Below are 21,427 nucleotides of genomic sequence, written 5' to 3'. Positions count from 1 at the left end.
AGGACACTTTCCACACTAACGTGTCTACCAAAGGAGTCCTGAACTTCTATCATTGAACTGTCTGCATTCCAGAAGATCCAGAGTAGAATGAAGTTCCAGTAAACTCATATCACACAAAATACAAAAGATGCCTGTTTGACTTACCACTGCCAAATGCACCATATCCTTCCCAACTTTATGGGTTTTTACTGGAAGTAAAATTCCAGCAAGTAGCAGCTAGCGCGTTGTTATGACAGAAGGTTTATTTGCCATTACTGATGTTTCCACTAATAATATATGATGAACTTCCAAGGGAGCTCAACACTCCTCTCACCCCCGGTATGAATATCCAAGGCTGAAATATTAAAGTGTACCAGCAGAAGTGTCCTAAACATTTGAAGGTAGTAAATTAAAAATACAGTAGTTTTCTAGTCCTTTAGATTTATATGTAGAACAGTGGCTCCCAAAGGTGGGTCCTCAATTGTTGATGACCGGTATCTCCCAGAAACCCTGACCTGGTGAGGCTTCTGGAGCTGAAGACCTAAACATTTGGGGGCTATAGTCTGGGAACCACTTATCTAGAATATAAGGATGTGATGAGTATAAGCAGCATAGGACAGGGACAGGGCATGTGAACTTAGGTAGGATCAAAATCCAGGGAAGGCAAGACTGCACAAAAACAGGCCAGTAGGCAATAAGGAGGCAAAGAAACAAGTGAGGTCAGATAGGAGGCTCATAAGAGAAGAATCACAATTGTATCTTACACCAAGAAAGACCACCACCAGAGTTCTGTTTTTTCCACAATAATAACAGCACCTTTGGGATATGGGGAGGGAATTTCAGTTGGGAAAATGGCATAGAGAAGGAAAAGTTAACTACCTCCTTCTTGAGTTTTGCTCCTCAGATGACGTGTAGTCAGTCTGATTCGATGCCCTTTTAATTAGAACTGTCCCACTGCATTGAAAAAGACTTGGTTTCAAGTAAGTATGCTTGGGATTTCAGCTCTTCTGTCATATCACAACTATAGGAGTACTGTATAACACTGATTCTGTGCACAGATGACTGAATAATTAGGCTGTGATTCTATTTATACTGAGGAGAAAGTAAGCTTCATCGAAATTAATTGCACTTTCTGCCAAATGGAAAAGTTCCAGGTATGAGGATGGCAGGCTGATTGTCCTCAATGCAATTATCTCAAGAGGGCCAAGTGGATTTAAATCAAAGTAGTCTGACTGAATACGTCTGTGGATTGGGCAGCCCATTATGTGCTGGGAATATAGTTGCCTGGATAAAGAACCTAACACTACAGCAGGAGAAAATTGCATTCAGCTAAAGAAAAGGGCCACAGAAATGCATTTTCTTTTAAATAATTGAAATAATGCTGCACAGCTTTTTCTGCACATATGGTTAGTAAACGTCAATAGTAATTTTCTTCTTTACCAAAGGTGATGAGGGCTTTTAGAAGGCCATCACAGAGGGGCATTAAATCCTGTTGTACTGTTGGTCTAACAGCCTGCAACATTATTTTATCCAGTGCTGACTTCTGAAAATATATTCCAGTATAACAAATTGAATATTTCAAGTTCAACAACAAGACAACAACATAGGTAGGGTCCCCTTCAAGACTCATTGGAGCCTTACTCTGGAGACCTAAATCACTCGCACCTTCTTGAGTTATATAGGCCTTTTACACTTGGGAAAGAAAGATAATAATCGCTTATCATGGATGAAGTACCCTATTTATAATACACAGACCGCCTTGCCTGACAGTTTCATATTACAGTGGCATAAGAAGGACCCCACAGGGACACAGTCCAGTTACTGCAAACGGATGTCACTATAATAATTAAGCACCTATGTTAGCACACACAAAGGAAAGTGAGTTCTAACCAATGAGGGAAAAAGAGAATAAATGTTAATTTTCCAGTAACCAGTTTTATCAAATAGGAACACTTGTTTATGCTGCTCAGCTCTCACTTCTTGGCCATTTCTTATTTGGGCAGCTGTGCAGTACAGAGATGTTTCCAATGTGTTACTCAAAGCACAGCATGCAAGAGGGTTTTTTTGTTTTTGTTTTTAAAAAAGAAAGCTCTACTGCTAAGGTTATTAAAATACAGACTGCATTGGTAGCTCAGTAGCAGAATACAGAAAACCATTCTGCAGAATCTAATATAGATGGATCAAGACAAGCTGACTGAATTCTACATCTCTGCATAAAATAGATGAGATGAAAAATTTGATGTTCAGATGTTTTCCCTACTGCTTATTTAAAATAGCTCACCTCTTCCAATTGTTCTTCTGGACCCTAGCAGCAAAACTGGAAAAAAAACACTGTACATATAAATCAACATAAACTTCCAAGTAAGCATGTCCACACGACATTCTTACTAAGGTTCACATGTATGAATGCAACACATCCAGTTCCAGAAAGAGAAAATTTGCCAGCCACCATACCTGCTTACACTGTAGACTCAGGGAGTTTGTCCTACAACTGACACAGTGAATTGCTGAGCAAAACATTCCATATACAGTTGGGACATTTTCTTCACTGCTTACTACATGCCCACTTTCAAGCTAAACTTGTGGCTATGCTATTCTTATGGTTGGGATCACAGCACAAATTTGCAGTATAAATACATATAATTGCATATATTTGTAAAAGTATTCAGCTGACATTTTTGGGACAGAGACACAGTTTTACTCAGAATGAGCACATGTTTGAATCCAAAGCCAGGATCTGTGTACACTAGGAATCCAATCCTCTTATCAAAGGAGGAAGAATAGGTTATGGGACCAGTATAAGATGGAGGCACAGCTGCTGCACTTGGAAACATGTCAACACTTCTTTGTGTTACTGAGGAATACTAATACTGTACCAGTTTTTGCCCAGGGACTGACTCTCTGGAACTGGAAAATAAATAATATATAACTGAAACACTGAAGAAAAAGAAGATTGGATTGTGCCCAGCAGTTCAGTAAAACACATGTATTCTGGATAGGCCCTTTAAGGTCAATCGTATACGACTCAGATGAAATACCCACTAGGTAAAGGTAAAGGTTCCCCTTGACATTTTTAGTCCAGTCGTGTCCATCCTGTTTTCAAGCCGTAGAGCGAGCACTTGTCCGAAGACAGTTTCCATTGCCACGTGGTCAGCGTGACTAGGGAACGCTGTTTTACCTTCCCATCGAGGTGGTACCTATTTATCTACTCGCATTTGCATGCTTTCGAACTGCTACGTTGGTGAGGAGCTGGGACAAAGTGAGGGGAGCTCACTCTGTTGCATGGATACCCACTACATACTATAAAATTTACTTCTACTGCATTTACATGGGATTAAAACCTTGAGCCTCATTTAGATGTTCAAAATCTGAATACACACAGTCAATGCACAGAGAGATGAGGGATCATATCACCTCTCCTTGCCCCTAACCTCCACTTTATGATTTCCATATGCAAAGACGAAAAGGAGCAATCGGCAGGTAACACACATAGTAGCGATAATGGGGGTTTCCTATCCTGCTTGTATGTCTATGTGCTGAATCTTAAATATTCCAACATCTGAATACCATCTAATTTAAGGGCTGTCATATGTACAAAGTTCAGTCTTTCATACAGACTGCATTGAGATTAGTACACGTTAACTGACAACATGATGTGTTGCTATGGACAACAGATGTGATGTCATGCTATCCAAGGAAGGAAAACAAATTGTACTCTTAAGGTAATGTACACTCAATATCCACTGCTGTTTTTTTCTTGGAAACATAGTGCCCCCTATCAAAACTTGCAAATTCTCAACAACTGCTATCAAACAGCTAGCTAGTCTTTAAGGTACCTCAATATTGTAGGTGTTTTTAATGGGGAAAACAAGATTTAACTCTTTGCTAAAGTTCAGCTCCAGAATCCCTCGTCAAAGTTAGAAATTTGGTTTGGAAATTATAAAATACAGTAAAGCAAAGTAAAACAAAGCATATCCAATAACATGGAAAAAGCTGTTCTCTCATCTTTGCGTAAGAAAAGTCCTAAGTAAAACATCTGAAATCGCAAGGAAGTGCATGTTGCTTCTTTTTTGCTAGGGATGTTCCCTATTTTCTGATAAATCGTTGTCCCTAGTTTGCCTTTCTAAGGGCTATTATACATTCTTTTAAGCATACATATTATAATATATGCACTGGAGCAAAGGAATAATCCTGTTGAACAAACAATTTTTGTAACTTTGGCAGAAGTTTCTTCCAGACATGGCTTTTAATGTACAATTGCTATGCTTCAATTACCAATTTTACAGAAGGCCTCAATGTCATCCTCTACTCATAACCTGTCCATGTTTTCCCACAAAGGGTGTTTTCAGACAGGCAGCACCTAATGCCTCCCGTTGTCACTCCATCTTTAAAGGAATATCTGAGGAAATAAAAAAGGCAGAGTGGTGGAAAAACATAGGAGGTAAGGAAATAAAACATATTGTTATCTGAACGCCTGTTTAAATTTATGTGCCATCAAGTCACTTCTGATTTATGGCAAATTTTGCTGAGTTTTTCTAGGTATTGCATACTCAGAAGTATTTCTGGTGGCACTCTGGGACTGTGTACAGTTTGCGGAAGGCTGGCTGTTCTTCGGAAAGCAACAGTGGGGAATCAGACTCCAAACCCATGGTTCCACATCAGGCGCTGTAACCTACTGAACTACAGTATCTAGCCAGTGTCTATGCCTCCCCTGGGTAAAATTGTAGGAATGAGACTTGACGATTGCACAAATAAAAATCTCTTTGAGAAACAAAGATCCATTAAGGAGAGAAAGGAAGGGGGAGTGTTTAGTGCTGGGGGGGGGGGAGGAAAGTAATGCCTAAGAACAGTTCCTCTAAGCACCCAAAATTAAACTAATACTGTACTTGACTTTTCCCGTTTAACAGAAATAGACAGCAAACCTAGCCTTCCAGTAACCGACCCATGGGTCGATTCTGTACTCCTCTATTTAGAAGCCCTATCAAGTTCGATGAGACTTGTTCCAAACTGACTTCTGAAAGCTAAATCAAGAATTTCGGAGCGTATGCAGCAGGGTCCCCGTTTCCATCCGGAAAACACTGAAAGGCGTGAGAATAGGACAGCTCTTTCTAGGCAGGCTTGGATCCCAGGAGCATCCTCTCTAGTCCCCATTTTGAGGGGTGTGGGGGTGTGGAGAGAGAGAATAGACGATTGTTCACGATGTCTTTTATTTGACCTTCCCACATCTCAGCCGGGAATTCTCTGCCATGAAACCGTTTTCCTTCTTCTCTCTTCTTGGCACGCATCCCCTGCCCTGCACCAACCAACGCAACTACTGTATCGCCGTGGAAATAATACAAAGGGGGAAATGAGCAAGTTTTAACCCCAAAAAAGAGGGAAGAAAGGAGAGAGCGCTGGAGAGAAGATAGCACGGCGAAGAAGAAATCGCTCCGACCTGGCCATTGACGTTTAGGGGCCCTTGGCTCTGTCCAGTCCCAGTTTCCTTTGTTGCGGCCACCTAGTAACCCGCTTCCTCTTTGCACGTCAGGATGCCACCTCGGGTCTTCGGCCACACAGCCGGGCGGAGGGTGTTTCCGGCCGGCTGACTTTGAGTGTTGCACCGCGGAGGCGCTGGGCGGGAGTCTCGGTTTTGCAATCGAGGAGGGGGCGAAGAAGGGCATTGCGTTTCTTTGGAGGCGCTCGTTATGCCGTAAGTACAGGACCCGCCAAGGATCTCGGGAGGGGAGGGCGCGTCGTGTGAATGCGGCGGTATAGCATAAGCTGAGCGCTAGACGAGAGTTGGGCTGATGTGTTTTTCCCCCGGTATATTTCCTCGATGTTAACTAAATAGGTTAAGTAAAAGAAAAGCTACCGTAACAAACAAACCCCGAAAACCTGGGGTTTTAAAGTAAACGGATCGAGTTTACTGAAAAGTTCCAGGGTTTATTTGGGCGTAGCTTTTTTTTTAAACAGACGGAATACAAAGACTTAGCCTTGGCTTATGGTAGGAAGAGGCAATGATAGCCACTACGCCCCCTGAGCATGTGCAAAGTTGTGTTTCCTCCCCCTGACTTTAGAGGTTATTGCATTTCGCGTTTTTTTTTTCAGATAGGATTTTTTAGACGAAGGGACGTGCAGTTTTAAGTCGATACGTCCAGGAGAAGCCGGAAGGGCTGGGTTTACGGATTGGGGCTTAACCAACCTGTGCTCTTTAAGAGATTTTCCCGACCAGCTTCCTTTGAAGTTCGTGGCATTTTCTGGTTCTCTGTAAAAGTGAAATAAAACAAATTACTGGAAATGGAGGGGATCCAAATAGGTATCGCCTGGGGAGACCTGAAGCACCGCGCATTTCGGCGACGTGATTTGGTCAGAATGCTAGCAGACAGTGGTTGTTATTTATATGACAATACAAAAAAAAAAGAATAAAAAGAGAAACGGTGGGGGTGAAAGACAGACTCGAATCCTATAAATGTGTGAGCTATTGCTTATGCAGCAACAATCCTTCCACACTCATTCCCGTGTCGAGGTTAAAGGAAGACTATTTCAGTAAAGTTTAATAAAGCACGTAGAGTGAGAGGGGAAAGAAAAAGGAAATTTCCAAGACACAAAAAGACTTCTGTATTTGATTCTGAACACTGACTCCAGTGTTTCACTTTGCTTTGCACCTCTGATATGACTGGCGTGAGTGTTTGCAAGAAAATAATAGGGTCGCAATGAAGTTTAATCAAGCAAGCTGAGTGAAAAGAAGGAGGAGGGAAAACTGTTTCAGAATGCAAAAAGGCTATCTAAGCAACAACATAAGTCGTTCGTTTATTTTGCCCTACACGTCTGTGAAATGGGCAGCCCAACAGCTGTGTGTAAAAGAACACATAATACAGTACAGTACATGGGGATTTCATTGGAGCCCTTCCTAGCTCCTCTGTGGTTGGCGTATCTGGAAAGGCTCTTGAGCTTCATTGGGCGGTTCAGCGTTCACTCATTTTCCCCTTTGGCCTCAGGAGCTGAGGGCACCAATACCGATTTTCCCTTTGCCCAATTCAAATCATGGACTTTTTTTAACTCTATAAATGCTGAATAGAATATGACCCTTTGGGCGGTGTTGCTTCACCTTGTGGGTGAACTTTGCTTTTTGCTCTCTCCTGTAGTTCTGTAATTGTCCTGTAGTTGTTCTTAAGTCAGATACGGTCTTTTTGCAGGTATACTGTACTGTGTTTCCCTGCAAATAAGACAGGGTCTTATATTAATTTTTGCTCCAAAATACACATTAGTACTTATTTTCAGGGGATGTTTTTCCCCCATGTACAACAATCTACATTTATTCAAATACAGTCATGTCATCATCTTCTGGTTGCTGCACAATGGTGGAGGGTGGGGTCTCACTTAAGGGGGACTTGTTTTGGGGGGAGGTCTTATATTACCATCCTGAAAAATCATACTAGGACTTATTTTCAGGTTAGGTGTTATTTTCAGGGAAACAGTATCTGAAGACAGTGGACAAGCCTAGTTTTAAGTATGTCTCCTCAAGTGTGTCAGAGTGAGTTAAAGGTGGTTTATTTTCCAGAATTTATTTATTTATTTTCACAGCCTTAGAAATTAGTATCAGAAAGCAAGAAAAAAAGGCAGTCACATTTTATTAGTGGGTAAGCCAAGAGAGAGAGAAGAGAATGGAATAAATATCCTACAAAATTTATTTATTTATTTAATTTAATTTACAGCATATACCACTCATCTAGCCAGAGGCCACTCTAGGAGGTTTACAGCATAGCACAGGACAATAAAAGCATCACTACAAATTTAAAAGTAAATTCAACCCAATGGAACATGATAGAATACGTATCGCAAAATTTAGACATTTAAGCATTTAAAGTGGCCATGTAATATTCTTTCTGCCTGATAATTTCATTGGGGTTCCATTGATGGAACTGAATAAAATGCCTGTCTCAACAGCCAGGTTTTAAAAAACTTTTCAAAAGTTACCAGTGTGGGGACCAGGAGGTAGCTGATCACTGAAAAGGCCTAGTTCCTAGTTTTCTCCCTCCAGGCCTCTCTCAGCGTCAGCCCCCTTAGACATCCAGCGTGGAACAAACAAGTACGTAGGGGGAGCATTTCTCTCGGGAAGAAGGCGTTCTGCCAGGGTCCGAGGTCCTGAACCATTTACGGCTGTATATGTTAGAACCATCACCTTGAAGCTGACAGGTAACCAGTGTAAGGTGGCCAGAACTGGGTAGATACGTTGGTATTTACTAACACCATGGTAGTTTGGCTACCATGTTTTGCAACTGCTGAAAACTGTTGAGAAGCCCCATTTACAATCTTCACCCTGCTGACACTTATTTTTGAATCCTCTCCAGATTATTATATTTACTCAGTAGTCCCACCTTATGTGCTTCCATGTTGTAAGCTTTCAGTATTATAATTTCCATCTAGAAACCATTTGCAACAGTTTCTACATTCTTGTTATCTGGTTATTCGATGCAGCAACTCATTGTTCCCCCTTTTGGAAATACAACCTGCTGTTTGTGATTCTATTGACAGTTGCATGCTGGTGTAACATGGAGCTGAAATTGGGTAGGTGCAGCACTCTACAGTTTGCATTTTAGATTATTAGGTCTCTGTGTGCACAGTAGTTTTCCTCACAATCCAGGCATATTCTACAGATGAAGTGGGATTCAGGGAGTGTCTCTTTATATAATAATATGAAAAAGGTCAAAGAGGGTAGTGGTGGAGAGCAATGGATAGGATTAAGATGTTATACAATGTCAAAAGGGAAGCTCAAGGACGTCTTATGAATGTGCATTCTAATGGTAACTTCATATTGTACATGGAAACTTTCCCCTACAGACATAATTTTTTTAAAAAAACATATAAACTGTTGCCACATTGGGTATAACATCTCATTTGTCCTACAAAGGTTGAAACCGAGCTGTTTCAGCCAGTAAATGCTGAATTTATTCTGACTGCCCTTAAGCTCTTGGTATTTGAAATTTATTCACAAGCTGTTCAGTGTTGAAGTATTATCTCCTGCTAGTGGCTATCGAGTTGTCTCTGCCTATTAAGCAGCAAAAGTTTCCTGGCAACCACACTAAAATGGCTACCTCCCTCAGTGTTGAGGTGTTTCTGTATTTTGTGATTGTTCACCACAGTCAACACCAACAGTATGAAGGGGAACCATTCATTTCTAATAGCAATCGTGTGCTGTCAAGCAGATTCTGACTTAGGGTAGTGAATACATAGAAGTGGTTTACCATTTCCTTCTTGGGCGCGCACTGGGACTGTGCTGCTTGCCCAAGGCCATACAGGCTGACTCTACATGTAGGAGGCATAGTGGAGACTCAAACCCCCAACCTCTGGCTCAGCAGCCAGATACCTACACCACTGACAGCCAAAAGGACACCACTCACAAGAGAGAGGTATTGGGGGGGGGGGGGAGAGAGTTTTGCAGAAGCATGTTTTTGAAATGAAAAAGCTCCAGAGAGGAGCTCAATGAACCTGCTCAATGGCCATGGTAGAAAGCTGTCTGGTTGTTGAAGTGAGGAATAAAGGGGTTGTGGAATGGAACATTATGGAGGGGACCATAGCTAGCTGGCTGGCTGGAACCCTGTGTTGTAGAGTTTTAAATTTCTGGTAAAATTCCTTTTGCTATGCAGTAGAAGTACAGAGGATGTGGTGGCGCTGTGGATAAAACCGCAGAAGCCTCTGTGCTGCAAGGTCGGAAGACTACCAGTCGTATGATTGAATTCACGTGATGGAGTGAGCTCCTGTTGCTTGTCCCAGCTCCTGCCAACCTAGCAGTTCGAAAGCATGTAAAAATGCAAGTAGATAAATAGGTACCACCTTGGTGGGAAGGTAACGGCATTCTGTGTCTAGTCGCGTTGGCCACGTGACCATGGAAACTGTCTACAGACAAACGCTGGCTCTATAGCTTGGAAATGGGGATGAGCACTGCCCCCTAGAGTTGGATATGATTAGACAATTGTCAAGCAGAACCTTTACCTTTACCTAGAAATACAGAGACTCATAGAGGGGAATAGCTGCAAGTTCCCCAGAGCCACCCCTTTCTGGTACTTAAGGTCTCAGTAACTTATTGTAAGACATTTGTAGAAGAAAGAATTAAAAAACACATTTCTTTACTCATAATTTCTTGAAATTACTGCCTTGTGCATGCTGTTTTCTTTATTGCATGTATAGTGGCAACCAACTGGACAGATCAACAGCAAACAGACAACTGCCACCAATTAAGGAAAGAGCACTCAGCAGAGAGGTGGGGCTCTCTTTAAATTCAAGACTGGAAGAAATAATTGGTTACTTCTGGATAGACAATCACCCCAGCCCGGAAAAGTCCCTCCCAGTCAAACAAACTACAGACAGCGTGCGAGGTTGCAAATAAAACTCCAACACCCTGAACAGGAGCAATATACATAGCAGCATTGTTGCTGGGAATAGTTTGAAATGGCTGTTGTATACACTGCTAACTTTGGTGGACTTGGGAGTCAGACTCAATATAGTAGCAAGAAGCCGCTGTTGTTGTTTTTGAGGACCACCAGAACATGGAAATAGCAAGTTATACATAGATAACACTGTTACCTATAACTGGTTACATTTTGCAAGTTACAAGGATACAATGGTTACATTTAAGAATTAAGAGGGTGGGCATGGTCAAGTTGTTGGTGCACTGAGCAACATTTTCTAATTACTGTATCTAGTTATCGATTCTAAATTTTTAAAAATTTTACAGAAATTAAGGAAAAAGCCATGAGCATTATGGCAAGTCATGTAATCAGTCACTTTTTGCAGCAGTAATGACTGTTGCACTTTAAAATGTACAGTAACTATGTTCAATCAGTTAGTGATCCAGTAAAATATATTACCAACCCTTGTTTTTTGGTATTAGCTAAATTTAGACCCCGTTAACAATGACAATGGCAGGTCATGACTTTAAAGTCCTGTTGATTCCAAAGGAAACCAACAATGAGCTATACGTTTTTTGTATTTTTATTTGGAAGCAGAGGTGAGTGAATACAAGAGGACTTACTTCAGAGCAGACACTCATAGGACTATGTTGCCACACTTTATTGAACCCAGAGTCAGTAACAACACAGACCAGGAATCTCCTTGGAAGGTTGGAGTGATCTTCTAATGTGTTTCATTTGTTCTGTTTTCTATTTGGCTGCTTGGTTTGAATGACAAGTCATCCTGTCTTACACCGAATTTACTAACTCCTGCTGAAATTGTATTACTGTAGAAGGCAACATCTGCACAAAATACCTGCAACAAATGCTCTCAAAATAAGATCCTCCCGCCCCAGTTGAAACTTGAATTCAGTTTGCCCACCCCACGCCTGCTTTAGATCCATTGCCTAAATACATAATGATGCTTGTTATTTGGAACACTGCTGAGACTACCCTAAGATTACTAAATTGCATAAGCAACAACCAAGATTTTGCCTTTCCTGCTGTAATAGTCCTTTCTTGGAATACAAATGGCTGGGGTGATCTCAATTATTTCTGAATTTACAGTGTCTCCACAGGCAAATGAAGGAAAAAGTGGGCACACTGTAACTCCACTACCATCCCAATACTGACAAGTCACTGACAGATTTTAAATAGCATAATGCTTGACCACTCTGCGATTTTTGTCAGGGTTTTTTTTTTCCTAGGTTGCTATAATTTAATGGGATTTCCACGTACCTTTTCATTTATCCTAATCATAAAGCCACCTTGAGTCCAGATTCAGCTGTACTTTGGCTTCCAGCTTCCTTTGAAGTCTGTCATAAAAACTTCCATCATAACATGCCTTAGTGTAGCATGCAAATACATGGTCCCCTAGAGCACCTTTGCAGAGTGAATGTATTAATGTATAAAATGTTTCTCCGCTGCCACTGGGGTGGAAGATGTAATGGAGTCTGCATTCCTTAAGCAGTATGAAGCACTATATTTAAAAAGAAACATGCTATTAAGAATTTTGTCAAACTGCTTCAGCTTTGATTGTCCCTTGGCAAGAATGTAGTGGCTTTATAATATTTTTTAGAAATGTAAATCTTATGCAGTAAATTGTTTCTATTTTTAAAGACAGTGATCCTTTTGCAGCATCAAGGTGTTAAGTCAGAACTAGCATGCAAATTAATGGTATACAGATGCTTTTAAACTTTCCTTCTACATTTTAAGTGAGGCTGGTTCCAGCTGTGGCCCTCTTTGAATATCTGGCCATTTATGTTTCTCGATTTAGGTGTGTATTAAACCTTTGTAGCCTCTTCAGCATTGAGATCTTTGGTTACTAAATCAAAATTGCCTGTTTCCAACATGGTGCTTATGCTGATCTGTTCTGAAATGAAATGCTTTTGCAAACCTTGTTTAATCTAAAATAATCTTCTGAAGCTTTTATTGGATGATTTTAAAGGTTTTTAGTTGCTTGTATAAAAAAAGGCCTTTAACTATTGTTTAAGATTTAAGAATGTACTTTGAAAGTTGGAGTTGTCTCTGGGAAAAATAGTCTTAATTTATGTTGACCTTTCTTTCCTTTGAGTATTTAGTCTGCATTCAATAAAATTTTGATGACTGCTCTTTAGAAGACAGCTGTATGGTGTAAAGTATTATAAATATTCAGCTTTCCATTCCTAGTGTTGCCATTAACAGCTGGGCATCCAGTTCAGCAGAACAGATTTTACAGAGGAAGCCTGGCATGTTCTGAATCAGTATAGTGAAGAACACCAGAAAATAGTTTCTTATGGTTTGGGGACCTGTAAAGGCATAGAGCATCTGTTCCCTAGTTAAGTCGTAGTCTAGTAGCATTGAATCATGTTAAGAGCTAAAATGATGAGAGAGCTCTCTTTTTCACCTTGAGCGTACATTGTTTAAATGCCTAGTACATTATTTTTGTGAATGGCAAAATTATTGCAGCACCTACGCTAAAGGTAAGTCCTTGGGCATGTCTCTTGAATTATATTCTTAATTAATATATGGCAGGAAACCAGTATGTTTTTAATTGTTTTAAATACTTTGGCATTGATATTCTAAACTGTCCTGGCTTGTCCCAGTTTGCAGAATTGTAAAAGTGGAGTTTGGGCTGGGAAACTGAGAAGGATATGATCCAGGCTTCAAAGCCCTGTTCACTAGGTGGTTATTATATTTGCCTTCTATAGGGTATTTCCTGTAGTGTTAACAACGTAAGCTGACTGTAGGTGGGTTGTAACCATCTATATTTGAGCTTCTTGGCAGAACATTTCTTTTGGAAGAATAATTAAACATGATTTCCCTCAATTTCTTTTCTAGTGCTAAGAGGGCTCTGAAGTTGGATAGCTTTATCATGGGAAAGGTAAGTTTCTGTCTTTGCATTTGTGATTGTGTCTTCCTTTCCATTCTTATGATAAAATGTTTTGTAGGATACGTATAACTGACCAGTAGTTCACTATTGTAAATTACTTGGCAATCTCTAGTAAAGCATCACTGAATGTGGAGAATAAATGACTGCCAGATATCTTTGGGAGAAAAAAAACTCTTATATAATGTTTTGATTTTTGTCCTCCTGAAGCAACTAGCTATGATAGAAAGACTTCCAGTGTGGGATATCTTTTCTTGTTGTTACATACACACTGCTGTCAAACATCGAATGAGCTAGGAACCTTGGTGAAATCATTTATTAGAAATTAGTTCCATAATTGGTGGAGCAAATGCACTGCCATCTCTCTGTACGTATAACAATATGGGATTGTGATAATGCTGTAATCTGCATATTATAAACTGCCAAACTGAAATGAAAACATTAAAGACATTTTTATGTTGAGACTGTAATTACCTCTCTCAGCTGATCTAACATAATGAAACAATAAAATACTAACACTGCAATAAATTTCCCCTACAGTTATCACAATAAAAATAAAATTGTACTGTTGCTGTGATATCTTTCTCTTTTTGTTACATATTTCCAATGCCAACATTTCATGGCATATGCCAGTTTATTGTGTTCCAATACCAACTGTGGGTGTTGCTATGAACACTTATAGAGAGGGGTTTGTTAGGCAGGTAGCCTTAAAAAGAAACTAAATTGGTAGGGAAGCACAGATACCTAAACAGTAGGTCAATAAAATGAGCCTCCTATTTTCCCTGCACATGCCAACAGTTTTGTTATAGATGGCAGCCTTAGAAGGCTTAATGTCATTTTGGCAAAATTGGAAACTTTGCAGTGTTAAAAATATTCTGGTTTTTTTAAAAATTTAAACAAAGGTGACAAAATACAGTAGTGGCACTAACAAAAACCATTAACAGTTTAATTAGCAATTTAGTTTTCCATTACCCACCTTGTTGTGCTCAGTATACAGCTGTGCCTGTAATTCTGCATCTGCTTCCTTGGTCCGAGTATCATTTTTGGAGGCAAGCGTTGCAGCTTGAAATTGTTTTGTTCCACCCCAAGGCTGCTTTTGCCTTCTTGAAATAGAAGTTAAAGGGGGAAATACATATTTTGAGAACAACAGTTTGGGATGTTTATAGTTTCAAAATCTCTCCACAGAAAACATGAGGTTTTAGCAGGCTAACAACAATTCAGTGACAGCATTAATGACAACAGCTATGGATAGATTGGGAGAATCACATTTTAACGTTGTGCAGATGCAACATTCAGATTTGAAAGATGCTTGAAATGGTTGAAAACAGAGGGGAATGAACAACAATTTGAAGAAATGCAAGGTTTATGTTGGATGTGTTTCTCAGAAGTAGCTTACTTGAACAAGTATGGTGATATATGGAGGAGAGAGTATGTACAAAGGGAAAGTATAGTTAGTGGGATTGTGTAAGTTTCAAGATGTGACCATGAAAACAGGTTTTGCTTATTTATTGTTTTCCTTCCCTCCTCCATTTCCTTTTAAAATGATATATGACAAACACATTGGATTTAAACGACAATGCACTGGATCCTGGGATTGTCTTGTTTTGGGCCATGGGGGAAGTTGAGTTTTTAAATTTTTAATTTGTAAACTGTCCAGAGTACTGTATTCAGTAAAGAAGCAGTAAACAAACAAACAAACAACCACCTTTGTACAGTTTTAGCAAATATTAGGTGCTTTGTATATTAATAATAATGTTAATAATAGTCTAGCAGCAGAAGAAATATAATTTGTGTGAACTTTGTTGGTGTTGGGTGTGTTTTTCAACTCCAGTGTTGCTTTGAATGAAACATTAATATCTCACTGGGTTTTCTTTTGACATTTATAGGCATTTTGAATGGAAAATGGACTCTGATGAAATAAGATATTTATTAAGCTAACAAAAAGGATGGGTACCAGTCATAATTATGAAAAAAAAACATTATTCCTTCTCTTGCAAGGGGATACCTCTTCTAAGATGACACCTGCCACAACACAGTCGCTTTACCTAAAAATGAATTTACGTCTTTCCCTCCAGTAGGGAGGGAAAGATAATACTGTATATATAATATAAATAATGTGTGTTGATCTAATCAGTCAATCAGCTAAAATAGATATGATTAATAGACTAGGATATTTAAGCAAAGCAATCTTATACATATTTATTCAGTAGTAAGTGCCACCATGTTCACTTTAGCTTATTGCCTAGTAAGTATTTTAGGATGACAGCCTTAATCATGTGATGGTCTTGTTAATTAGACATATAATTCATGGAAGCCATCTCCAGCTGTTGAAGACTTGCAAACATAAACAGAGTGTTTTTGTTCATTTACAGAGTAGATCCATATATGGAGGGTTGTGTTTTTTAATACAGCAACAATAACAGCAGCAGCAATAATAATAGTATGAGATCTTCAATGTTGTATTATCTGCCTGGGTTCTTAGATTAGATGCTTTGCAAATTTGCCTATTTTTAAAGTCATGCTTAAGACTTTGCTAGAACAACTTTTTAGAACTGAACTTGAACATTCCTGTAAAGAAAGATAAATTATTTGAGGATATACAGGGGACATTTATTAGAGCTAGTGGCTAATAAATAGCACAGTCAAGCATATGTTTTCTTGAATGAAAGTAGAGTAAATACAGTGGTGCCCCGCATAGTGACGATAATCCGTTCTGGATAAATCGTCGCTATCCGGAAACATCGCTATGCGGGGGGGGGGAACCCCATAGGGATGCATTAAACCCTGTTTAATGCGTTCCTATGGGGGAAAAACTCACCGCTATGCAAAGATTCCCCATACGGCCGCCATTTTCGCCGCCTTGGTAAGTGAGGTAAGGACGCGACAACGCTGCAGGCGGCCATTTTCTTGGAACTGCCGATCAGCTGTTGAGGAAACATCGCAGTGCAAAGATCGGTAAGCGAAACGCTTACGCATCATCGCAATGCGATTTTCGCCCATTCAAAACATCGCAAATCTGCACCGCTATGCAGATTTGTTGTTAAACAGGGCGCTCGCTATGCGAGGCACCACTAGTAAAAGGTTGCATTGTAAGTATTCATTCTGTTGCTCCAATGTCATAGAGACCTCTTCAAACAGCAGTTCTACATACCTGACCTTGTGACTCTTAGGGAAGTTCCATTTGGATATTTTGGATTCCAAATTCAAGAGTTCCCTAAGCAGAATCCTGGGAATTCCAGCTAATATGCCCACACCTGCAGACATCTTCAGACATCTTTATGTCATTTACCTGGAACTGAGCTGTCTTGAAGCATCCATGCGTGCCATGATACTTTTCATATGGCATAGTTCTTTGGGTGATGCCCTCTGTAAAGCCTAAAGGGTACTGACACTATAAAGTGTGTCAGAAAGCACCATGGCTTTTTTTTTTTTTTTTTTTTTTTTTGGTATATTAACAGCAAGACGTTGGCCTGAGACAGGCATGGAGAGATGGAACTTCCAAGGCAGACCCTGTTCCAGCTGAGCAAAATATAGATGCCTGAAGGTCTCTGTAGATGTGGGTCTGTCAGCTGGAACTCCTAGAATTCTGGGTGAAAGACTGGGAGGGAGGTGAGAAGAATGGTGTTCCAACTTTTTTTGGGGGGGGCATGGCTCATTTGTTATGACATGTTTCTTTTTTGCTTTTAAAAATTAAAGATACAAATACATATATTTATATTTTACACATCCACATGTAGTAACTTCTTCTGTGAGAGCAAAGCTTTACAGTACTTCGTCAGATGATGATAGAAAATGACAAAGGACTTACGATATTGCAAGTTGCAAGTGAGAGATAGCCAATGTTAATGAAAGACTTACAGTGCAGAGATGCATGGCTTGAGAAAACATGGACAGCACCTCAGCTACCTCCTGGCTGATAATGTTGCTAAGCAACCATTGAACCTGTGGCTTAAATTAGGCCATCTTCAGGCTGAAACTGAGTGATCTGTATGCACAATCCAAGATCAAGTTATTTTTACTAGATACCATCAGAAAATAATTGTGAAGCAGAGTATATGTGATATAATCCAATGAAATAAATTATCATGTCACAGTTAGATACCCTAAGTTATCATCAACAATATGTGCAGGTGTAACCAAATTATAAAGATCATTTTTGAGCAGTTGGCTAATTCTTATGACTTTCATCTTTTCTTCCACATTATAAATTCCAGCCACCTCCAGTTTTAGAAAACACAACTGCAATACTGTATTGGGATAAGCAAGTTGTCAGGGATGAATTGACTCCTAATTTTCAGGCTCCTAATTTTCACTCCATGTACTGGCAACACTGAGAAATAAGAAGTGCAGTACAGCAACAACAATGTGCTGTCAAGTTGATTCTGACTTATGGTGATCCTTTCCATGGTGTTTTAGGTTACAGTACTCAGAAGTGGTTTGCCATTTTGTTCTTCTGGGGGCACTCTGGGGCTGTGCAGCTTGCCTAAGGAGGCTCTTCTTCCAGGAGGCACAGTGGGGAATTGAACGCCCAACTTCTGGTTCCATAGTCAAATGTCCAGTCCACTGAAGTATCCAGTCATATGTGTCTACATTCTCTCTATCTGAAGAAGGTTTTTTTAATCAATGAAAGCTCACACTGAATTCAGTCTGTTAATCTTTAAAGTGACACAATATTTTGTTTTCTCCCTTTTCTTTTGCCCTTTCTTTTCCCCCTTTTAATTTTCCATCAGGATGAGACAGACACTTACATGGCTATTTCTTTGGCAACTTAAAAAAATCAGTTTGTGAATCAGGGTTTAGAGAATTTGCTTTAAAAAAACAGGAAATAGTTCTGTATGACATTCTTGTTGTGACATTATTCACATATGGCACATTGGCCGGATTCCATGCTGTATCAGTAGCAGTTGAATAAAGAGATTCTGTTGATGAGGGGATCATGTGTGAAGCAACCACATCAATGCTGTATCTCCCTGGGGCCTGGCAGTGCTGATAGGGCGGGTTCCCACATGATTCTTTCATCTAGACATTATTAATGCCACGTGGGATCCACTGGAACCAGCAATTACTAGCAGACTGCTAATGTTTACATTGGGTCTTCATCTGTGGATTAACTCAGATATGCCACAGGCCATTCAGCTGTCTGTGGCTGTATTCTAATTTCAGATTACAAAACGGAGCAGTTTTTGAAGTTTGACTTTTCACACACAATTTCAGAAAACTCTTAGGCCAGAGAGAAATGCTATCTTTCAAAGATAGTATAAGTGGAAATTTATTAAAATGGACAGTGTTTTGATCTGTTCAGGATGTTTCTAAAGAAGGACATTTTGTCCTGTACGGCCATAATCAGTGGTTGCTGGATGGTTGGGGCCCACATATTTGTGGGCAACAGTGTCAAAGGCAGCAGTGGTTGGGTCCAGGGCTCACTATGGGTGCAGCCAGTACTTGCTTTCCCCTAGCCCTCTTTTCATATGTGCGCGTACACACACACACATACACACACACAGAGCGAGCCTCCAGATGTATATTCAGTCACACAAACATTTTCCCTTGCCATCTTAGTGCGTGGAAATGGGAAGGTCCCATTTTTGACACCCACACGCCCACAAAGCACAACTAGAAACCATACCGCTTGTGCTCTGCTGTCCACATTTCAATCATGCTCCTGCTAAGCAGCTGTTTGGTTGGCCGACAGGAGCATAGCTGTTCTAGAGGGGACAGTCATTCTTGTATACTGTCCTCTCTGTTTAAATTGTGCTCCTGCCAAGCAGCTATTTGGTGGGCTGGTGAGAATGCAGCTGTGCTGGAGAAGCATGTGAAAAAATTCTTGGGGTTCAGTGCATGTGCTATACGGCAAACCTTGGGACTATTTATACAGCTCCAGCTTTTAGTTCCTAATTTAAAAGATAATTGAAGCCAGAGGGCACATTAGTTTATTTAAAATTGCTTTTGTTTTTCACTAATATGATAAGCATAGTCACATCTATGGCCATTCATATTTTTTAATATCAAAATCTATACAACATTCAAGGAGGATGCATGTTTAGTGTATGGGTTTCAAATGAATTGTTGTTTCTGCCTACAGTGCTAAACCTCAGACCCGTGTTACCAGCACAAGGGCTAAAACTAGTTTATTCTGCCAATTGGCATGCTCCACTTTTCATCCAGAGTCCCTGAAACTGTATCAACAGAGGCATGATGATAATCTCTCGAGAGAAAATGTATAGGTAGCCATGTGGATTGTGAGAATTAAAAGGGAGAATATAAAAATGCATCTTGCTGCATTATCTTGCTCTGTTTCATTATTTATTATTATTTAGGTGCCCGCAACACCACAGGTGAGCAGCAAGAAAAATCATCAGTCTTATTCACCAACAACGGGAACATGCCTAATGAGTCCATTTTCAAGTCCCAGGAGCAATAATATACAAGAGCAGAGAAATGGCCTATCAAAAGGTTAGTTTAACATTCTCTTCTACTTACTACAGAATTTTTCTGGTTATTGACCAAGTCAAATTCTTGATCTAGTAATTTATATCTTATGTCGTAGTTCTGATTTCTCTTTTTCTTTTTCTCCTTTCTTTTTCCCCCCTGAGTGTGAGGTTGAATCTTTACAAAATCCATCTTTTTTTGAATATCTGTGATGAAGCTGAACCTTGGAAAACATATAGTATTTAGACTACTTTCCCTATTCATCAAAGAGAGTAAAAAATATTCCTATCATTTGAAATCTCACCAGATATTAACCAGTTTAATGCTGGTGTTTGTTAAATCAAAGGACTACGTTGCCTTAGAAATATGTTGTATCCTATTTTTATAATGTCCCGCTTTGCATTGGCACATCTGTCATTAATCTTATGCAAATAATTTTACCTTTCACGGGCAGTCTGTATCATGATACACACGTAATTTCTTCACCTGGTTTATACAGATACTTTCCAGTTAACAAGTTATGGCATCAAATTTTGGACAATGCAAGTTAATTATGTCCTCCATACATTACATAGGTCTCAATAAAAACATATTATCAAAATTGCATCCTTTTGAAAAAAATATATCTGCTTATCTCCAAAAGATGTCATAGGCTCCATTTGATTACTCACTATCAATGATTAGAGTATTATGGAACATTTCGAACTGGAGTTCCAGAAGATTTTTCAGTTCCCTAAATAAAATATGATTTGAGTTGGCCTAGGGTACTTAAGCTGAGTATTGGATACAGTGATTAGAGATCTGACTAGAACGAGAGTTCAAATCCGTATCAAGTCCAAAGGTTTGTTTTGTGACTTTTAACAATTCACTATCTTTTACCCTGAGCTCTCTTCCTGCAAAGATGTTTGCATCTTGGATTGTGGATCTAAAAAACATCGATGGACAGCGCAAAATCTTAACTGGAGATTAACTTAACTCCCAAGCTTAAGAAGAGAATTGAGATGCTGCTTTCTGCACTTGTTGAAAGTGACTAACACTTTACTCACAATTTTGGTTTTTATTTGACTTTCATAGGTCAAAGGTAAATTCATAACCTTATCATGTATGGATTATAATGTCTATTTGGGTTTTTTTAAATGAATTAATAAGACATGTATGTATTGTTACCTCATACTACCTGAAATAATTACACAGAAAAAACGGCAATCTTTTGACGGCTAGAGCACTTAGCTGATCTGGATCCAACTTGTCTTGCTTAGGAATATTTATTTTATTTACTTAAAATATTTTTATCCTGCCTTGCTCCTTAAGAAGGACCCAAAGGGGCTTACATCAGTAAGTATACAAATACTAAAAAGGGTCAAACAAATACCACACCAAAAACACATTCAAAGCAATACAGCACAACAATCCAAACCCCCACTCAGAATGTATATATATATTTATTGGCTAATTAAAACAATAGCAACAACTTCAAAGCTTGTTTATTGACATCCATCTGATGTTACTAAAGAGTTTTACAAAACTATGGTTCATTTGGAAAGGGAAGTTTCTCATTGAAAAGCTGAGCATTGAGAAAGTTTCTGCCTTGCATTATTGTTTGTGATAACCATGTCTAGAAACTGTGGCGACTTCATTTCAAAATGTTTTATTTAATGGAGAGTTTAATACTGTTGGAGCTGTAAAGTATTTCTCTCTTATAGAGAAATACATTTGCTTTTGT

The 21,427-nt window shown here is 39.4% G+C and overlaps 2 protein-coding genes across 9 annotated transcripts in view; one reads left to right on the top strand and one right to left on the bottom strand.

Annotated features, from left to right (window-relative positions):
- Positions 1 to 5,553, bottom strand: part of EFCAB7 (EF-hand calcium binding domain 7) — a 92,070-nt gene extending 86,517 nt beyond the window's left edge. Inside the window, exon 1 of the mRNA XM_072997736.2 lies at positions 5,414 to 5,553. Within this exon, the coding sequence (XP_072853837.2) occupies positions 5,414 to 5,421 (8 nt within the window). The 5' untranslated portion in view covers positions 5,422 to 5,553. The remainder of the gene's footprint in view (positions 1 to 5,413) is intronic.
- Positions 5,540 to 21,427, top strand: part of ITGB3BP (integrin subunit beta 3 binding protein) — a 63,604-nt gene continuing 47,716 nt past the window's right edge. For all 8 annotated transcript variants that reach the window (XM_078392946.1, XM_078392945.1, XM_072997744.2 and 5 more), the window contains exons 1-3: positions 5,540 to 5,668; positions 13,227 to 13,269; positions 19,593 to 19,728. In XM_078392946.1, the coding sequence (XP_078249072.1) occupies positions 5,664 to 5,668; positions 13,227 to 13,269; positions 19,593 to 19,728 (184 nt within the window). In that variant the 5' untranslated portion in view covers positions 5,540 to 5,663. The remainder of the gene's footprint in view (positions 5,669 to 13,226; positions 13,270 to 19,592; positions 19,729 to 21,427) is intronic.

Source organism: Pogona vitticeps, chromosome 4 (genome assembly GCF_051106095.1).
Source record: "Pogona vitticeps strain Pit_001003342236 chromosome 4, PviZW2.1, whole genome shotgun sequence".
NCBI lineage: Eukaryota > Metazoa > Chordata > Lepidosauria > Squamata > Agamidae > Pogona > Pogona vitticeps.
Note: the sequence above shows the minus strand (reverse complement) of the source record. Positions and strands in the feature narration are given on the sequence as shown.